A 19,766-nucleotide genomic window follows, 5' to 3' on the forward strand; every position below is an offset into this window, starting at 1 on the left:
ACGTCATGACATGGTGTCACGGGGTTCACGTTTGACGATTTGACTGCGGGAGTTCACGCACGTGGCAGTAGCAACGATCTCTCCTCATTCCTATTCATTTACACTCAAAGCGCTGGCCCACGTAGTTATCCATGAATAGTTATTGATAGTTAATCATTGCTCATAGTTATCCATTAATATAGGTTGTCTTGGGGTTAGATCGATTCAGTATGAATGTGTCGTGGTTCAACAGGGAATGAGTGACAGCGATGGATGGCGATCGAGGTGCCAGTGACGTCATCTCACAACCGAGTTGTGACGTCACTTTTCTAGTGACCAGATGACGTCAATAGAAAAGCCCAAACATACATATGGCGTTTGCTACGTCATTACGTAAGAATCTACGCCCTGCGGGTATGACGTCAAGGGCGCATAGTAGAAATGACAAAACCGGCGCGATGACGTCTTTGTACGCGATGACGTCACTGAACGCGATGACCTGCTTTTTTAAGCCGTTCAACGGCGGCGTGACGACGCGGCCATTTGCGTGATGACGTCAACAGCTACGTGATGACGTAACAAGCGGCGTGATGACGCCGTGTGGAGATGTCGCTCCATCGAGGCGATGGTGAAGCTGACGATGATCAACTACACAAAGTGGCCGTCCGTAAATGACGTCACCCGATTTAGGACGATTTTTACCCCCCCCCCCCCTTGTTACGCGGCGTAACAAAAAGTCAGACCCCCCCCCCCCTGAAATATGACGTCACAAAGCTCTGCCCCCCCCAAATAAAACATGCTTCAAATCGCTTTAAACTGCTGCACTCTGGTGTTGTAGGAGAAAACATTTATTAAAAGTCTATTTAACTAAGTAGAACTTGTTGTCTATCTATATATATAAAATCGCGAATCTGTCTGTGTGTGTGTGTCGCCGGACCATACGCACTTTCATTGGACGGCGGTTGCCCCTGGCAACGGGTAGCGACGCCTTCGGCGCGGGGTGGACGCCATTTTTAATTCCCCTTTAAAATAGGCGCACGCATTAACACGCGACTCTGACGTTAATTCATCACAGTTTCACGTCCTCTTCACTCCCCTCCCACCCCAATGTGTTCAATTACTATTATAGGCTCCGTAGATAATAAAATAATAGCGATTAGACAGTATTATTGTAGCGCGGGGGGGGGGGGGAACGCCACCCGTACCCTGCCTCTGCCGGGTGGGCAATTTTGGCGAGGCCGGAGGCTCTGCACGCTACTAGGCCTCGACACCCACCACGCGACTCTGAGGTAAATTCATCAAAGTTTCACGTACTCTTCACTCCCCCCCCACCACAATGTGTGCAATTAATATTACTTTTAAACCCAACGCGCCAAGAATCTATTCTTTAAATGTTGACTACAAATAGTCATTAAGCTGGGTGAGCGTACTGCCAGTCTATAATGTAGACTGTAGCCTGCTTATTAAGCTCGCTGAGCGTACTGCCACTCTATCATGTAGACTTTAGCTTGGTTATGAAGCTGAGTGGGTCTACTGGCAGTCTATAATGTAGACTGTAGCCTGCTTATTCAGCTGGGTGGGTGTCCTGCCAGTCTATCATGTAGACTGTAGCCTGGTTATTAAGTAAAGTTAGTCAATTTGTAACACGTACGCTTTCGCAAACATTATTCATAAACAACGTTATTGGGTTTACATCGCCTTATTTATTAATGTGTTGTAACCCTTATCCACCACCCGACACGCTCAATCTGCAAAAAAATTGGCACGTTCATAAAAGACTAAGACTTCACTGCTTTAGCCCACCGGTGTGTTCAAGCGTAAAACCACAACAATTACCATTTCTCATGAAAAAACAACTGTATAATTATGTTTAAACCCCACGCGCCAATAATGCATTCTTTCAATGTTCATTCTACAAATAGTCATTAAGCTGGCTGAGCGTACTGGCAGTCTATAATGTAGACTGTAGCCTGCTTATTCAGCTGGGTGGGTGTACTGGCAGTCTATCATGTACACTGTAGCCTGCTTATTAAGTAAAGTGTGTCAATTTGTAACACGTGGCCTTTCGCGAGCATTAATCATAAACAACGTTATTGGCTTTAGATCGCCTTATTTATTAATGTGTTGTAACCCTCCACCACCCAACACGGCCATTCAGTAAAAAAGTGTCACGTTCAGCGGTGAGGGAGGGAGAGCGGTGAGGGAGGGAGAGCGGTGAGGGAGGGAGAGCGGTGAGGGAGGGACAGCGGTGAGGGAGGGAGAGCGGTGAGGGAGGGAGAGCGGTGAGGGAGGGAGAGCGGTGAGGGAGGGAGAGCGGTGAGGGAGGGAGAGCGGTGAGGGAGGGAGAGCGGTGAGGGAGGGAGAGCGGTGAGGGAGGGACAGCGGTGAGGGAGGGACAGCGGTGAGGGAGGGAGAGCGGTGAGGGAGGGAGAGCGGTGAGGGAGGGAGAGCGGTGAGGGAGGGAGAGCGGTGAGGGAGGGAGAGCGGTGAGGGAGGGAGAGCGGTGAGGGAGGGAGAGCGGTGAGGGAGGGACAGCGGTGAGGGAGGGAGAGCGGTGAGGGAGGGAGAGCGGTGACGGAGGGAGAGCGGTGAGGGAGGGAGAGCGCTGAGGGAGGGAGAGCGGTGAGGGAGGGAGAGCGGTGAGGGAGGGAGAGCGGTGAGGGGGGGAGAGCGGTGAGGGGGGGAGAGCGGTGAGGGGGGGAGAGCGGTGAGGGGGGGAGAGCGGTGAGGGGGGGAGAGCGGTGAGGGAGGGAGAGCGGTGAGGGTGGGAGAGCGGTGAGGGGGGGAGAGCGGTGAGGGAGGGAGAGCGCTGAGGGAGGGAGAGCGGTGAGGGAGGGAGAGCGCTGAGGGAGGGAGAGCGGTGACGGAGGGAGAGCGGTGAGGGGGGGAGAGCGGTGAGGGAGGGAGAGCGCTGAGGGAGGGAGAGCGGTGAGGGAGGGAGAGCGCTGAGGGAGAGCGGTGAGGGAGGGAGAGCGGTGAGGGAGGGAGAGCGGTGAGGGAGGGAGAGCGGTGAGGGAGGGAGAGCGGTGAGGGAGGGAGAGCGGTGAGGGAGGGAGAGCGGTGAGGGAGGGAGAGCGGTGAGGGAGGGAGAGCGGTGAGGGAGGGAGAGCGGTGAGGGAAGGAGAGCGGTGAGGGGGGGAGAGCGGTGAGGGAGGGAGAGCGGTGAGGGGGGGAGAGTGGTGAGGGGGGGAGAGCGGTGAGGGGGGGAGAGCGGTGAGGGGGGGAGAGCGGTGAGGGAGGGAGAGCGGTGAGGGAGGGAGAGCGGTGAGGGAGGGAGAGCGGTGAGGGAGGGAGAGCGGTGAGGGAGGGAGAGCGGTGAGGGAGGGACTCAGCCTCAAAACGAGTAACTGGTGTGGCGTATTAACATCGCGGTGGATACAAGTCCCGGGCGAAGCCGGGTAGTACAGCTAGTATTTATTTAAAGTTGCGCATTTTGATGTGACGTCACGTTTCTCAAACCCGCCCGCCCCCTCGTCACACATCGTCACAAATGTCTGACCCCCCCCCCCCTAGGTGCGTGACGTCATATATGGAGGACCCCAAAGACCCCCCCCCCCCCGTCCCCCATGTGTAGCCTCAACAGGCTGTAGGGGCAAGTGCTGTTAGCGAGGAGCAGCGGCACCTGTGAAGGCTACCGGCACTGTGGCACACGAGGGGGTGGGTGGTGGGAGTGCATGTATGATGATGATGGTGATAGGAGGGCATGTATGATGATGGTGATGGAATATTTGCTTGATGATCGGGGCGCGACGGTGGCTAGGAGATGTTAACTACCTCGCCTGGTGTACAGGATGTTGTGGGTTTTCTCCCGACCCTGACGCCTGCTGCTGCTGCTGTATATTTGGAGTTTGCGTGCCTCTCTCCGTGGTCGCGTGGATTTCGCTACGGGTCTTCAGGTTTTTTCCCTCCGCAGTGAGAATAGACACCACCACCACCACGCGTTCCCAGTCTTCTTCTGCTGCTCGAAATGTCCACACGATGATGATGATGACGATTATGACGATGGTGACGATGATGACAATGATGACGATGAGCTCATTTCGCTGAGCTATCATTCGTGATTGCCAGGTCGCTTCTGAAAAGAAAAGAGTGCTATTGTAGCAGCTCATCGGGACCCTCACCTGGTTAAAATAAATAAATAAACAACTTTAAGAGTTTTCACAGTTTAATATTGCAAGTGTGAAAATATCCCTCCCCGTTGCGCTGATGATGTCCGAGTGAAGAAACGCCGCTCCAAAGTCCGAATTTATTCGAGTGGAAAGTCGAAAGCACTAATATCTCTCCAAATCGCCGGCGTCAACACTCGCAACATCGCTTGCACTCGCATTCCCAGCGATGTGTCACGACTTTCCACAACTCTCTCTGTGTGTCTCTTGTTAAATCACACTTTGTATAACTTAAAAGTCACCCGTTGGATACGTACATGGGGGTGTGGGGTCAATGTAGGTATAACACTATTTTTTTTTTAAGTGTGGTTATATATGTTTAATATTATTAAAGCACCACAAGATTTGTATTTACATCATCTCAGCGAGAAGGGTTTAAAACGATGAATATTAATAGCGATGGCTTTATCCCAAATATGATTAAAATTGGTCGCCATCATAATCTTCATCATCAAAATCAGCAGAGTCATAATAATCGCAATCATCATTATAATCAACATCTTCACGATCATCACTGCAATCAGTGTCAACATGAACCAACGTCAGTCACCATTTGCAATCATGATTATGACATCATCGCCGCAATTACCGTCATCACATTACATATCAATCATTAGGTGACGTAGCGATCACCATCATTCATCACAGTCTCAATCATCAACACTGGCTGTCATATAAGTCAAGACATCATCATCATCATTAGAATCACAAACATCTTTTATCACCATGATCATCATCATCGGCAAACTCCACATTTCAATCGAGGCTCACTTAATTGGTTGGCTTGTCCAGCTTGTAATGTTAAAATCTCCCAAAAATAATTTTAACCAGCTGAGAGGGGGTCATCCAATGCAAATCTCTACGCCCGAACGAACGGCCAAAGTCATTCGTTCGACTGAAAACAAAAAAAGGTTAGTAGATTATAGCGATTAAAAAATAAAAACTCAATATTTAAATATTAATAATACTGTCAAACTCCTCCAGGAAACCTCACCGGAGTCTCAGGGACTCGTGTGCATGAGCGGCGTGCTCCACTCGGCTTGCTCGGCCAATCCCTCGCAAGCGAGATCACGTTTTGCATAATATATACAGAACAGAACGTGATACTAGCCGTTACATTTTACACATCTATGCCATGGGGGTTGTTTGACCATACTTCACCTCCCTGGTCAGTGCGGGTTGGTGAAGGGGAGTGGTGGGTGGGTGGGTGGGCGGGCGGAGGGATGGGAATCGAACTCAAGAAACTGGGTTCTTAGCGCAGTGCGCTAACCACTGTGCCACCACTCCTCCGCATCACCATACATAATATAAATATTAATCCGTGCATAATATCTTTGGTGAATAAATGCATTTACGTTGCAATAAATGAGTAATATACGTTGTTTTTCTTTCTCAAATCCATACATACAAAGCTACGCGCTATTTTATTCCTGCTCCCTGCATCCAGGCTCCTCCTATGGACTGCTCTGGGCAGCTTGTCACGGTTTTGACTTGGACAAGGAGCCCCTTGGGAAACGAGGAGACCTCGCGAAGTCGACTGGCTCACCCAGCTCATGATGAAAGTGACTTGCCCACTCATCCGAGGCATCGGTGGCGAGGCCGTTCGTTAAGACTTTACCGAAAATGCAGGGCTCATTTTTATGAACCCCGGAGGGGAAGGATGATGATAGGGGCTGAGTCAACCTTCCTCAGCTAGGATTTGAACTGACGACCTTTCTCATTGCAGGCCACTCGTTCCACCGCTGAACCCACCTGCCCAGGTTGTAATGATAATGCCGCAGAGTCATTTTACTCTTGAGGCTCACTTGACAGACTGACTGGCCCAGCTTGTAATCCAACCGCCACAACACGGCTCAGCATTGTCGTTTTGCAGAGGCTCCCTTAACGTGCTGGCTTGCACAGCTTGCAATGGTGCAGTTTACAGGGACTCCTCGACTTACGAGCACTCGACCGACGGACTTTACGAGATACGAACAAACCTGTCCGTATGTCCAGTTGCCTGTTGAGATCGAGAGTCGTAAGTTCAACCGCCGCGCAATAGATGGCGGTGGTGGCATCTACATCTGCAGAACGTGAAGAACCAGTGGCATCTACATCTACAGAACGTGAAGAACCAGTGGCATCTACATCTGCAGAACGTGAAGAACCAGTGGCATCTACAGAACGTGAAGAACCAGTGGCATCTACATCTACAGAACGTGAAGAACCAGTGGCATCTACATCTACAGAACGTGAAGAACCAGTGGCATCTACATCTACAAAACGTGAAGAACCAGTGGCATCTACACCTACAGAGCGTGAAGAACCAGTGGCATCTACAGAACGTGAAGAACCAGTGGCATCTACACCTGCAGAACGTGAAGAACCAGTGGCATCTACAGAACGTGAAGAACCAGTGACATCTACATCTACAGAATGTGAAGAACCAGTGGCATCTACATCTGCAGAACGTGAAGAACCAGTGGCATCTACATCTGCAGAACGTTAAGAACCAGTGGCATCTACATCGACAGAACGTGAAGAACCAGTGGCATCTACATCTACAAAACGTGAAGAACCAGTGGCATCTACATCTACAGAACGTGAAGAACCAGTGGCATCTACATCTGCAGAACGTGCAGATGTAGTGGCATCTACATCTACGGGAGATTATACAAACTTAGTGTACACGCCGTACAGCACGTTTGCAAACTCCAGGAGTAAAGTTGGACTTACGAACAGACCTTCTGGAACATAACTCGTGTGTAAGTAGATGAGTCCCTGTATATACACATATATTACATGCATGCATACATTATGCATTCATGTGTAGCTGTTGAATTGCCAGCACGATGTGAGTGTGTTACGGCTAATAGCAGCAGCAGCAGCAGCAGCGGCAACACTGTCCTGCCAAGAAAGCAAACCTACGTCTCAATGCATCAATACAGAATAACCTGAAAGGAGGAAAGATAAAACCCAACGATCTATTGCAAGTGACAGGTAATGAGTCATAATTAAGTGATTACCTGCCACAGAGGCGAGTGGACAGGCGGACTGGCTGTTACGTGGGCGATACATGCACCGAATCCTTGCTGTAAGAACCGATTACTGGCGATCAATGGAGATTATATTCAAAAGTGACATTTCAGCGAACGGAACAAACGAGACGGGGCAGCCGACACAGCGAATCTGTGCGAGTCTATGGGTCTGTGTGAGTCTATTGGTCTCTGTGTGTGTCCATGGGTCTCTATGTGAATCTATGAGTCTGTGTGTGAGTCTATTGGTCTCTGTGTGTGTCCATGGGTCTATATGTGAGTCTATGGGTCTGTGTGAGTCTATTGGTCTCTGTGTGTGTCCATGGGTCTCTATGTGAGTCTATGGGTCTCTATGTGAGTCGATGGGTCTCTATGCGAGAGACCCACACTACACTATACACTAGTGCTGTACTAGTATACTACACTATACACTACACACTAGTGCTGTAATAGTAAATGTTGTAGTAGGTTTACTCTCCAACACACAACCGGTGAGTGCTGAACTAGTAACTAAATTGGCACGTCTTGTTCACGCAACAAACCTTACTAATTGGCTGTGTCGGGGCGGTGGTGGCGGTTTAACGACACATTTATATTTAGAAGAAGAAGAAGACTCGTCCATTCGTACAAAAAACATCACCACAGCCATGGTCTATCCACTGCTGGACAAAGGCTTCCCCCAAGCTCGCTCCCCCTACGACTCTCGCTCCGTGCTCGGACTTGACTGCCGGCTGTCGCCGTACCCCTCTGTTCGGTGGTGACGCGTCCGGCACATACTTATGTACGTTGAACTTCTTCCGCACCGTACGTAGCCAACCGTGTGGAACTAAACTATTTTTTTATTTGACCAGGTAAGGCCCCACTGGGCTACGTGGCTGTTTTTGAGAAGCCACCTGGCCAACACAAATGGCAGCTCAACGAAGTGGCTCATCATCATCATCGTCATCACGTGGACATTTATAGCCAGTAAGCCAAATACTCTAAACGCCGTGGTGATGTTGATTCTAAATGTGGAGAAGAAAAACCGGATGACCCGGAGAAAAATCCACGCGACCACGGGGAGAGAGAGAGAGACACCCACGACCACCTGTATACCAGGCGAGGTAGTTAACATCTCGGCACCGTCGCAAATCGGAGGTGCGGGGGTTTGAACAAACTAAACTTGAAAGGCCGTTCGAAGGAAATGAGTTTGTCAATTTAGATGATTTCAAAGTGCCGTAGCTCCAGTGGTTCCCTAACATCGTGTTCATTCTCCTTCCCGTCTCTCGGCGCAATGTCTACACCAGCCCACAAGCGCACTCACGCAGCGATGGTGGCACTGTGACACGCGATAACAACAACGGACTGCCAGCGAGCCTCCGGCCACGTGAACGTTATCCAATCAGAAAACGGGTGGCGTTCCGCACGACGCCGCACTAACCAATGGGATCACTCCATCCACGGATCGCTCGCCAATGAATTGGCGCGGCGGTTTAACTCCTTCGGCGAATCGGTGACTCTTCCGTCGGCTCGTCGAACCGACGGCGAGCAGGATCGATACAATCGGATACCACAATTGGGGTTTCTCCGCAACACCACACAACGCACCCGTCAGGCGACGCCACGTCCACTTCCTTCCATATATGGGCTGATCGCTGATTTTGTAGGCTGTCTGATTGTAGTGAATTAGTGCCTAGAGCTGTCCCTAGCTCGGGGTAACGGCGAATCGGGGGGGGGGGGGGGGGCGATCGCCCCGGGCCCCATGCTTTGGGGGGGGAGGGGTCGGGGGGGGCGGGGCTCGCGCTACGACGGCGGTGACAGCGCCGGTCGGTGTCACTTCAAACCAGGGGCCCGTGGGGGATCATCTCGCCGCGCGTTATGCCCGAGCGGCAACGTCCGCGCATCTAGCTTGTGTCTTAGCGGGGGATACGCATGCACGCACACGTCTGCGTGTATATGCACGGCGAGTCCTCGCATAGTGCGCGGTCTTCGCACTGCAACGCGTCATTCCGAGAGGGAACGCTTTTCGCATGACACGGGGCGCGTCATAACGGGGGCGCGTTATAACGTGGAACGTGCTCCCATTGTAATGCAGAACACGCCTGTTATAACGCAGAACGCGCCTGTTATAACGCAGAACGCGCCTGTTATAACGCAGAACGCGCCTGTTATAACGCAGAACGCGCCTGTTATAACGCAGAACGCGCCTGTTATAACGCAGAACGCGCCTGTTATAACGCTGAACGCGCCTGTTATAACGCTGAACGAGCCTGTTATAACGCAGAACGCGCCTGTTATAACGCAGAACGCGCCTGTTATAACGCAGAACGCGCCTGTTATAACGCAGAACGCGCCTGTTATAACGCAGAACGCGCCTGTTATAACGCAGAACGCGCCTGTTATAACGCAGAACGCGCCTGTTATAACGCAGAACGCGCCTGTTATAACGCAGAACGCGCCTGTTATAACGCAGAACGCGCCTGTTATAACGCAGAACGCGCCTGTTATAACGCAGAACGCGCCTGTTATAACGCAGATTGCGCTGGGCCGTCATAACGCGGTTTCCGAGCGGTTGACGATGAACTACTTTCTTGAGCTGCGCGACTGAGCGGTGCAATGATAGGGTAAAGCGGAGTGATACGGCAGTAACGAGGTGGCGGCGTGCCCTCGGTTGTTAGTCCCTTCGCCATCTCACTGCGCGGCGTGCGTAGTGGTCGTAGTGGTAATGACATCGTATGTCACCACACTTTATCGTCGTTATATCGGTTATGGGGACATTGTTGCTTCGCTTGACGCGGCAATTTCCGGGAACGCCTCCATGACTACAACTACGAGCGGCGTCTTAAACGAGGACTCGCCGTAGACAGATCGATCGATTCGATGTAACAACAACAAATCTTCCTTCGGCACCTCGGGTGTGGCCTTCAACCTTAGTCCACGTACCTCGAACTTCTTTCGCACCGTACATAGCCACCCGTGCTCATCGGAGGCGCGGGGGGAAGCGACGCGCAACAAATACAAATATCCCCCGTGTAGCCTTGACAGACTGTCGGGGCAAGTGCTGTTAGCGAACAGCACTTTTGAAGGCCGGCACACGAGGGGGTGGGTGAGCCCGCAGCACCACGCCCGGCCGCCTTTGTCTCCCTAGTGGCGATGTTTATAACGCATCACAGCACCAGGTGGTCATTTGAGGCCTAGGGGAGGCCTTAGGAACCGTTCAGATAATCGTCATTGGCGTTGGCGTTGGCCGTGAGCTGGAATCAAACTCGGGTCGTCAGGTTCGTAGCACAGCTCCTCCCGCACGTAACACAGATTATCTTAACCGGTTCTTTCTTATGTCGACTTAGCCTCAAACGAGTACCTGTTGCCATGTGTAATCATAGCCACTGGGCAGACAAAGGAGGCCGGGCGTGGTGCTGGCCACCCACCTCCTCGTGCGCCATCCTGGCCTTTATTGGTGCTGCTACTGGCTAACACGGATCTTTGTCCCCTCTCTCACACACCCACACTCTCACACATCCATGCTCTCAGACACACTCACACACTCACACTCGAGGCGAGTCTGAGCTCCTACACGTGTTTATCCGTTATGCTCGTGGTGGTGGTGGTGGCGGCCGTGGTGGTGGTGGCGGCCGTGCCGGTTGCTTCGGTATCCACGTGCCAGCAGCTCGCGAGCGCTCGCCGGTCCGCACGTCACCGACGACGACCTCCGTCCAACGCGACCCCCCCCCCCCACCCGACACAAAACCCGGTGTCGCGCTTCTACGTCTCAGCCGTCGCCGTCGGTGCAACCGCCGGCGTAGCACCGCCGAGTGCCAAGTCACACGAGCTCGTGGAGGTCGAGCGAGTCGGCGCAGAAGATGCTGCTGACGCCGGGGCTGTGCGGGGGAGGCAGCAGGGCGATCGCCTCCAGCCAGTCCAGGCTGCAGCTCCGGCGGCCCCCGTACGTCGCTCGCCCTCCCCGGAACTTCGCCGCCTCCGCCGCCTCGTCCGCCCCGTCGTCCTCTTCGTCCTCCTCCTCGTCGTCCTCGCGGTCGCCCAACGTCATCGCCACGCCGTCCGCGCCAAGGCAGAAGGGCCCGCCAAGCTCCTGGCCCGGGAACGTCTGCGCGTCGTAGAAGTCGGACCAATCGCAGAAGAGCTCCAGGCTGGCGCTGCCGCCGCTGATGATGTCGTCGTCGTCCTCCTCCTCGTCCGCTTCGGCGGCAGCGGCGGTGCGGCCGTCGTTATCGTCGAGGGCCGTCGTCCGCGAATCCGTCCGATCGGGGAAGTCGCAGCCGGAGTCGAACCGTTTGTTCGCGGTTGTGGAGGACGTGGTGGTGGTGGCGGCGGCGGCGGCGGCGGTCGTGGCGACGGCGGCGGCGGTGGTGGCTGCCAAGTTGCCAGCGTCGGCGGCCGTGGTGGCGACTCTGCTGCTGCTGCTACTGCCGCCGTCGTCGCCGCTGCCAGCCGACACTTCGATGGCGCCCGATTGGCTCTCTGCTCGGTGCTGCGGGCTGCGATGGCCGGAGGCGATGGTGACGTCGGTGGCGGCGGCGGTGAGAAGTTGCGCGGGGGAGCGCGGCGAGTCTCGGTGGGGCCGCTCGTGACGACGACGTTGCTCGACCGGGGTTGAAGACGCCTTCTCCGACATCAACTCTGCGGAACGAAATCGCAGAGAAGCCGCCACAGGGAAGCCGACGCTTGAGTTCACAGTCGGGCAGTGGCTGGGCACGCTCGCGCGGAGCGGTGGCGAGGTTGCGGCCTCGAGTTTTGCTTGCCGGCCGCAGCTAGCGTGAGTGGTGAGCGAGATAACAGCGACCAGTCTGGGGGCGTTTTAAATTAGCGCCCGGTGCGACGTGTAAAGATATCATCAGCGCAGCGGGGAGACAAAGGCGGCCAGGAGCGGTACTGGCCACACCAAACATGGGATAAGTGCTGTTCACGAAAATAATGATGACGATGACGATAACGGTGATTATGACGCTGATTATGATTTCTCACCTCCAGTGCTGAAGAGGACGTCAAGGATCTCATCCATCTGCTGCGTCTGTGAACGACACGGAAAACCGCTCTGCGTTAACACAGGAAGTGACATCGCCAACGTGGGCAGGAAGTGACGTCGCCAGGGCGGGTCTGCGCCAGTTTTGATTCCATAGCCAAAATTACCGACGAAATTATTCGTGTTTCTATATTTTAGTCAACGGCGAGTGGACAGAAATCATCCAGTGTGACGATGCCTTCGACTATCCACAAATACTACCATCATCATCACCACCACCATCAATGAATCCATCTATCTTTATATCCAAACCAGCTCCTGCCTCCCGTAAACCGTGTCACTTCGGTGTGGCCACCCCCACTCCGCTCCCTTCCCCGTGTCGTTACCGCCCAATGTGAAAACGGACTCCTCCTCCGACCCCCCTCTCCCTGCTGCCCATCTTGAGCCGTCTCCTCCTCCTCCTCATCAACCCTCCCCCTCCCCACTTCATCGCATCCTCCACTCGTCATCGTGTTTCTGCGTCGCATCTCCCCAGGCACGGCGACCACCCCCCGCCTCCCCCTAAGCCGCACATCACAAACCTGCAGGCACGCCCGGGGCGACGAGGAGCAGGAGGACGAGGAGGAAGAGGAGGGAGGAGGAGGAGGAGAGGAGCCGCTGTGCTTCACCGCGTCCTCGTACGAGGGAGGGAGGCCCCTGCGGGTGCCGGGGGAGAGGATGGCCGTGGCGTTGGCGGCGGTGGTGAGACACTCGGCTGACCCCGCGATTCGGTTCTGTAATGACGCGACAGAAAGACAATTTTATTGCAAGCGGATGAAATTGTATGCCTGTCAATCCACGCGGTTTACCCCGTATTCTTGAAATTTTGATTTCAGGCCCATGCGGCGTACAGCCGTTTCAATACGGGCAACAAAAAATGTGTTTGTCTATTTGTTTGTGTATGTCCCTTGTGATGGGACTTTGTAGGATGAACGTTGAGATTTATAAGGGCACGGGGTGACCAATCAGGTCTGGATTGGTCTGTAATAAGGTAGGCACTGATAAGGGGTTGACAGGTATGTGAACTGCGCCTTACAAATGTACATTATTATTATTTTCTAGGGATGAACAAGTGAGTGGGTGAGTGAGTGGGTGACGGAGTGGGCGAATGAGGAGATGATTGAGTAGTAGGTGAGTCAGTGAGCGAGTGGGTGGGTGACTGAGTGGGCAGGTGAATGGGTGAATGAATGGGTAGGGGAGTGGATGAGTGGGTGGGTGAGTGGGTGAGCGGATAGTGGTGTCCCTACCTTTTTCAGAAGCTGCTGCTGCAGAATGTGCTGCTGCAGATGTGCCCGGCAGTGCTGCAGTGCATGCTGGGAGTGCTGCCCATGCAGCTGCTGCTGATGCAGTGCATGCTGGGAGTGATGAGGCAGTTCATTTTGGGTGGCCTGCATTTGAATTTGCTGCTGTTGCTGTTGTTGCAGTGCATTCTGGGACTGCTGCCCCTGAAGATGCTGGTGCTGAAATGTATGCTGGGAGTGGAGCTGCAGTGAATTTTGGGTCGGCTGCCCCTGAAACTGCTGCTGTTGATGCTGCTGCATGGCATTCTGGGAATGCTGCCCTAGAAACTGCTGCTGCATTGCATTATGGGAGTGCTGCCCCCCCTGAAACTGCTGCATTGCATTCTGGGATTGCTGGTGCTGCTGCTCTTGCTGATGCTGCTGCTGCTGCAGGAAGGGGAGCAAGGGATTGTGGGAGGAGGAAGAGGCGGAGGCACCGGCCGGTCGCGCGCCAGGCAGGGCAGCCGCGTCGGTCACGAACGGTCTCGGTGAGAACGACGCAGCTGGAGGGACGGCGCCGCCCCCTCCCCCGCCGCCGTTGCCGAAAAACCCGAACGGAGGGGGGGTGCCCCCCCCGCCACCACCACCCGCAGTAGCGGCGGCGCCGTCCCCATACCCCGCCCGGAGCGGGATGCCGCCGCCACCGCCGGCGCCGCTGCCCCCTCCCGCCGCCAGCTGCAGGCGCAGCTCCTCGGCCTGGCGCCGCTCGCGCTCCAGGATGCGCTTCAGGTCCTCGATCTTCCGCGTCTTCTCCAGCAGCGCCCAGTCGCCCTCGCTCACCCCGCACTGCGGCGGCACCGATGCCATCGTCGGCGTCGGCGGCGGAGACGACAGACAAGGGGCACGCGACGTCGACGAGGAGGAGGAGAGAGACGAGGTGGAGGAGAGGGACGAGGTGGAGGACGACAGAGGCGATTCGGGCGGCGTGTTCGTCACGGCGGTTGCCGCCGCCGTCGTCGGTGTTGGCGTCGCGGTGCCGGCGCCGTGCCCGCCGTCGTGGTGGAGCCGTAGGCGCTCGAGCAGCACGGGCTTGGTGCCCGACACGGGCAGCGAGCGCACCTTGAGCAGCTGCTTGAGGTCAGCCACCTGCGTGGAGGAGGGGAGCGCCGGGTTAGCAGCACCGGGGCGATGATGATGATGATGTTGATCGTGTTGATGATGTTGATGATCACGTTGATGTTGATGATCACGATGATGATGATGATGTTGATGATGTTGATGATCACGTTGATGATTTTGATGATCACGATGATGATGATGATGTTGATGATCACGTTGATGATGTTGATGATCACGATGATGATGATCATGTTGATGATCACGTTGATGATCACGTTGATGATGTTGATGATCATGTTGATGATGATGATCATGTTGATGATGTTGATGATCACGTTGTTGATGTTGATGATCACGATGATGATGATCATGTTGATGATGTTGATGATCACGTTGATGATGTTGATGATCACGATGATGATGATGATCATGTTGATGATCACGTTGATGATCACGTTGATGATGTTGATGATCATGTTGATGATGATGATGATCACGATGATATTGATGATCACGTTGATGATGATGATGATCACGTTGAGGATGTTTATGATCATGTTGATGATGTTGTTGATCACGATGATGATGTTTATGATCATGTTGATGATGATGATGATCGTGTTGATGATATTGATGATCACGTTGATGATGAAGATGATCATGTTGATGATGTTGATGATCACGTTGATGATGAAGATGATCATGTTGGTTGAGCTATCATTTGTGATGGCCATGTAGCTCAGTGGGACCTTACCTGGTAACAATTAAAATATAGTTTAATACTTTTTAATAATAAAAAAATCAATTGGAACCTCGGGAGCCAGTGCCTCACCTTGAGTTCGTCGAGGTTCCGCGGGAGGTGGCTGAGACAGACATCGCTGGCTCCGAGGGACGCGCACGAGAACGCATGTCCGTGCGTCTGTCCCGAGACGTATCCTTGCCCTTGTCCCTGAGCATGTCCGAGCATCTGGCTCTGAGCGTGTCCGCGCGTCTGGCTCTGAGCGTGTCCGAGCATGTGGCTCTGAGCGTGTCCATGCGTCTGGCTGTGAGCGTGTCCATGTGTGTGGCTCTGAGCGTGTCCATGTGTGTGGCTCTGAGCGTGTCCATGCGTCTGGCTGTGAGCGTGTCCATGTGTCTGACTCTGAGCGTGAGCCACGTCCATCTCCTTCCTGCCATCAGCCACCTGCATCGCGTGCTCCCCGCACGGCGAGCTGCTGGGACAAAACACAACGATCATCGTCGTCATCATCATCATCATTGCCACCCGCGTCACCGCCAACATCACCATCATCATCATCATCATCGCCACTGTCATCATCGCCACCGTCGTCACCATCATCACCGTCTTCATCATGATCGCTGCATCGAGATTTTAGATGCGCTTCTGCGGCCCTCTGGAACGCTCTTTCTTCCGATATTAGGTTATGTACACACACAGGAATTCAATGGGGGTTGGTTGTGGCCCTCTCCCAATATGTCTCTATGCAGAACTTCTTTTGCGAGGTACGCAGCCAACCGCACTAATCGGAGGTGCCGGGGAAGGACAACAAACTAAACACAAAAAATCAGTCCTAAAGAAACGAGTTTGTCAATCTCGATGATGATTTACAAGTGCACAGCTCCAGCGGCTTCCTGACATAAGGGAAGAGCGTTCCAGATGGCCGCAGAGGCGCGTCTAAAAGCGCCGCGTGATGCGGCGACCGCCATCCTTGCAGCCAAAATCATCTCCGTAGGCCGGCCCCCTAGGTCGACTCAGCCTCGGACGACGCCCCCACCGCCCGCTCACCGGGCTGCGGGGGAGAGCGCTGACGTCGCAAGTCCCTGCCGGCTGAGGATCTGCATCTGCAGCATGAGCTGCTGCTGCTGCTGCTGCCGAAGCAGCAGCGTCGCGTAGGGCGGACTCGCCCCGTCGGACTCGCCCGCCTCCGCAGGAGACTCGCCCGGCGGCGGCGGCGCCGTCGATGCCGGCGGCAGCGGTGGAGGAGGTGGAGGTCCAAGCGACGGCGCGGAGTTGGGGCGGTCGCGCTCCAGCCGCTCGGCGGGAGGGACGTACTGGTGGTACTTGAGCTTGCGCACTTTGGGCCGCGCTTCCCGCGCCCTCTTGGAGCTCCGCGACGGTTTTGCCGGGCTCGGCTGTGACACGTGCCGTGGGGCGGTGGGGGTGTCCGTGGGGGGTGGGTGGGAGACGCGGAGAGACGACGACGTTGGGGGGGGGGGGCAGCCCGCGGTGGTAATCGTTGCAGCCGCATGGGTCGAGCCGCGAGCGTTATAACGCGGAATGCGTGCACCGTTATAACGCGGAACACATCTCGTTATAATGCGGAACATACACGTCGTTATACTGAAGAATGCGTGCACCGTCATAACGTGGAATGTTGACCGTTATAACATGGAACGTACATGTCGTTACACTGCGAAATGCGTGCACCGTCATAACCTGGGATGTTCACCGTCATAACGTGGAACACATCTCGTTATAACGTGGAATGTTCCCCGTTATAACGCGGTTTCTGAGCGGTGCAGCGACACGGTGACCCGGAGTGATATGGCGGTAAAGCGGTGGCGGCGAACCCCAGCTTGTTTGCTACCCTTCTCCATCTCACTACGTGGCGTGCGTAGTCACGGTGGCGTATATCTTGCCACACGCTATCGGCATTACATCGGTTACGGGGACATTGTTTTCCGCTTCACGCATCCACGACTGCGGCTTCTACTCGCGGCAGCGCATTGACCGAGGGGACTCGCTGTGGACTATCTGGGCTCCAGAAACAAAGAGCGTGAAGGCTCTCGCTCGTGGCTAGCGCTCGGCTCTACAGTCGTCCTACGCTGCTCTGGGTCTCTCGCAATACACGGCATGCGATCGCCATCGTCAGCGAACGAAGCCCCACCACCACCACCCTGCTCGTCTGTGCACTCGACGCGTCGCTCGAATGGACTTCCTTAGAAGTCGCCAAAGGAGGCCGAGGTTGTTCCTCCTCGCCCACGACAAACACGTGGGAGCGGCGAGCAATCGGACGCCGCTGCCTTCGAAGAGGTCCGCGAAACGTCGGCATCGGCAGCAGCGGCAGCAGGGCCCGTGTGGACCAACCTTGTTTGGCGCCTCGGCAGGGCAGCCCTGATTGGACGGCTGGCTCGCGGCGTCCGAGTTACAGGCGAGCGGATTGGCCAGCCGAAGGTCGGCGACGAGCGTTGCCGTGGTGACGGAGGCCGACGGGGTCGGTGTCGGCGCAGGGGATTGGCTGCCTGTGGGGGAGGGGGCGTCGCCGCACGTGCTGCTGTCTGTGCCCGGAGACCACGAGTCCGGGGAACGTGGCAGAGCAACTGCGGGAGACACGACGGAGTTGACACGACCGAGTTGACACGAACGAGTTGACACGACCGAGTTGACACGACCGAGTTGACACGACCGAGTTGACACGACCGAGTTGACACGACCGAGTTGACACGACCGAGTTGACAAGACCGAGTTGACACGACCGAGTTGACACGACCGAGTTGACACGACCGAGTTGACACGACCGAGTTGACAAGACCGAGTTGACAAGACCGAGTTGACACGACCGTGGTGTCGGGAGTCGTAGTGGTGATGGTGGCGGTGATGGTGGCGGTGATGGTGGCGGTGATGGTGGTGGTGGAGGTGATGGTGGCGGCGATGGTGACGGTGGCAGCGATCGTTGTTGCGGAGCATTCCCACCAGAGTCAGCCAGGCAGCCGGGCGTCAGCGGCGGCACGGGCGGCGGCGGCGGTGCCGGCGGTCGGGAGGTTGAGACGGGAGATGGGGAGACGCGGGCGCGCTTGATGTACTCCGAGAAGCCCGCTCCTTCCGTGTCGCAAGGCGCTCGCAGAAGTCTCGCGCTGTCCGCTACGAGGATGGGGAGAGCCGGCGTAGCATCAGCATCAGCAGCGGCAGTGTCAGTGGCACAGCAGTCAACACATGACACCGGTGTAAGCTTAACGCGTGGCGTCTGTTCCGGAACACTTCACGGCAAGGCCGTAGCCATGGAGTCAACATTGGGGGGGACCAAATCTTCAGAAAAAATTCTAAATTTGAAAACTAATTTCCTGCCTAAAAAATTCACTAACACATAGGATGGACTTTTTATTAATTTTTACAATAATGTCTAATAGTGTATTGTATTACATTGCTCTGTTTTTTTATTTTTTACCCTTTCATGTTTCATTGTACGTAATGGCAGAGATTAGGGATTAATAAAGTACAACCATAACCACAATCATATAAACAAAAATCTATTTTATAGCAATATATTGGGGATGGGGGGGACATTTTGAGCATATTTGAATATTGGGGGAGGATGTGTCCACCCCAATTTCTATTATAATTACGGCCTTGCTTCACGGAACGCACGTGCCGTTATAACGCGGAACGCACGTGCCGTTATAACGCGGAACGCATGTGCCGTTATAATGCGGAACACGTTTCGTTATAACGCAGCTGAGCGGTGCAGCGGCACAGTCACGTGGCGTGCGTCGTACTGGCAGTGACATCGCATCTCGCCACACGTCATCATCGTTACGTCGCTTATGGGGACTTTGTTTTCGCTGAACGCGGCACTTTCCAGGAACGCCGCCACAACTACGACTCCGACTAGCGGCAGCGCGCTCAACGAGGGACTTAACCGTGCGCACAAAGATAAAAGTCCCCCGTACAGCCTCAACAGACTGTCGAGGCAAGTGCTGCCTACGAGTAGCAGCGGCAGCAGCGCCTGTTCAGTAAGGGCGCACTGAGAGCATCATCGGTAGATCAACACCACGCCCGGCCGCCTTTGTCTCCCCGGTGACGGTGATTCGAACGCCACCGTGATCGCCAATCGTGGCCAGTCGTGTGGCGTGTGTCCTCACCTTCGAGCGCCTCTGGCTTGCTGGAGACGCTCGTGCTTATGATGTCCTCGATCTGCCGAGGACACGGTTCACACTCCGTTACACGTGTGTGTGTCATGTGTGTGTGTGCACACGTGTGTGTGTGTGCACACGTGCTAGAGGTCCTACAAGATCCTTGACCCGCCTGTGGTGACCACCTCTCACACGTACCTACAGGGCCTACAAGAACCTTGACCTGGCTCTGGTGACCATCTCTCACTCGTACCTAGAGGTCCTACAAGATCCTTGACTCCGGCTATGGTGACCACCACTCACACGTACCTACAGAGCCTACAAGAACATTGACATGGCTCTGGTGACCGCCTCTCACACGTACCTAGAGGTCCTACAAGATCCTTTACCCGGCTGTGGTGACCACCTCTCACACGTA

At 54.7% G+C, this 19,766-nt stretch overlaps 1 protein-coding gene across 3 annotated transcripts; it reads left to right on the top strand.

Moving 5' to 3' along the window:
* The first annotated feature begins 1,023 nt into the window (after positions 1-1,023).
* Positions 1,024-16,127, top strand: LOC144950487 (uncharacterized). 3 transcript variants are annotated; one of them, XM_078880620.1, is made up of 4 exons: positions 1,024-1,268; positions 12,128-12,860; positions 13,832-14,515; positions 15,986-16,127. In XM_078880620.1, exons 3-4 carry the CDS (start codon positions 14,070-14,072, stop codon positions 16,050-16,052), a joined length of 513 nt encoding a protein of 170 aa, XP_078736746.1. In that variant the 5' UTR covers positions 1,024-1,268; positions 12,128-12,860; positions 13,832-14,069; the 3' UTR covers positions 16,053-16,127. The 3 variants fall into 3 exon arrangements, with proteins under 3 accessions (XP_078736746.1, XP_078736747.1, XP_078736748.1); XM_078880621.1 differs by lacking the exon at positions 1,024-1,268 and adding an exon at positions 11,642-11,676; XM_078880622.1 differs by lacking the exon at positions 1,024-1,268 and having other exon boundaries at positions 12,146-12,251; positions 12,707-12,860.
* The last annotated feature ends 3,639 nt before the right edge of the window (positions 16,128-19,766 follow it).

The sequence above is a fragment of the Lampetra fluviatilis genome, chromosome 58 (assembly GCF_964198595.1).
Source record: "Lampetra fluviatilis chromosome 58, kcLamFluv1.1, whole genome shotgun sequence".
NCBI classification, from domain to species: Eukaryota; Metazoa; Chordata; class Hyperoartia; order Petromyzontiformes; family Petromyzontidae; genus Lampetra; species Lampetra fluviatilis.

Coding starts and splice junctions, on each gene's coding strand:
- LOC144950487 (XM_078880620.1), top strand. CDS start 14,070: ATGCCGCCGCCACCGCCGGCGCCGCTGCCCCCTCCCGCCGCCAGCTGC. Junction 14,516..15,985: donor ACCTTGAGCAGCTGCTTGAG/GTCAGCCACCTG, acceptor GTCTCTATGCAG/AACTTCTTTTGCGAGGTACG.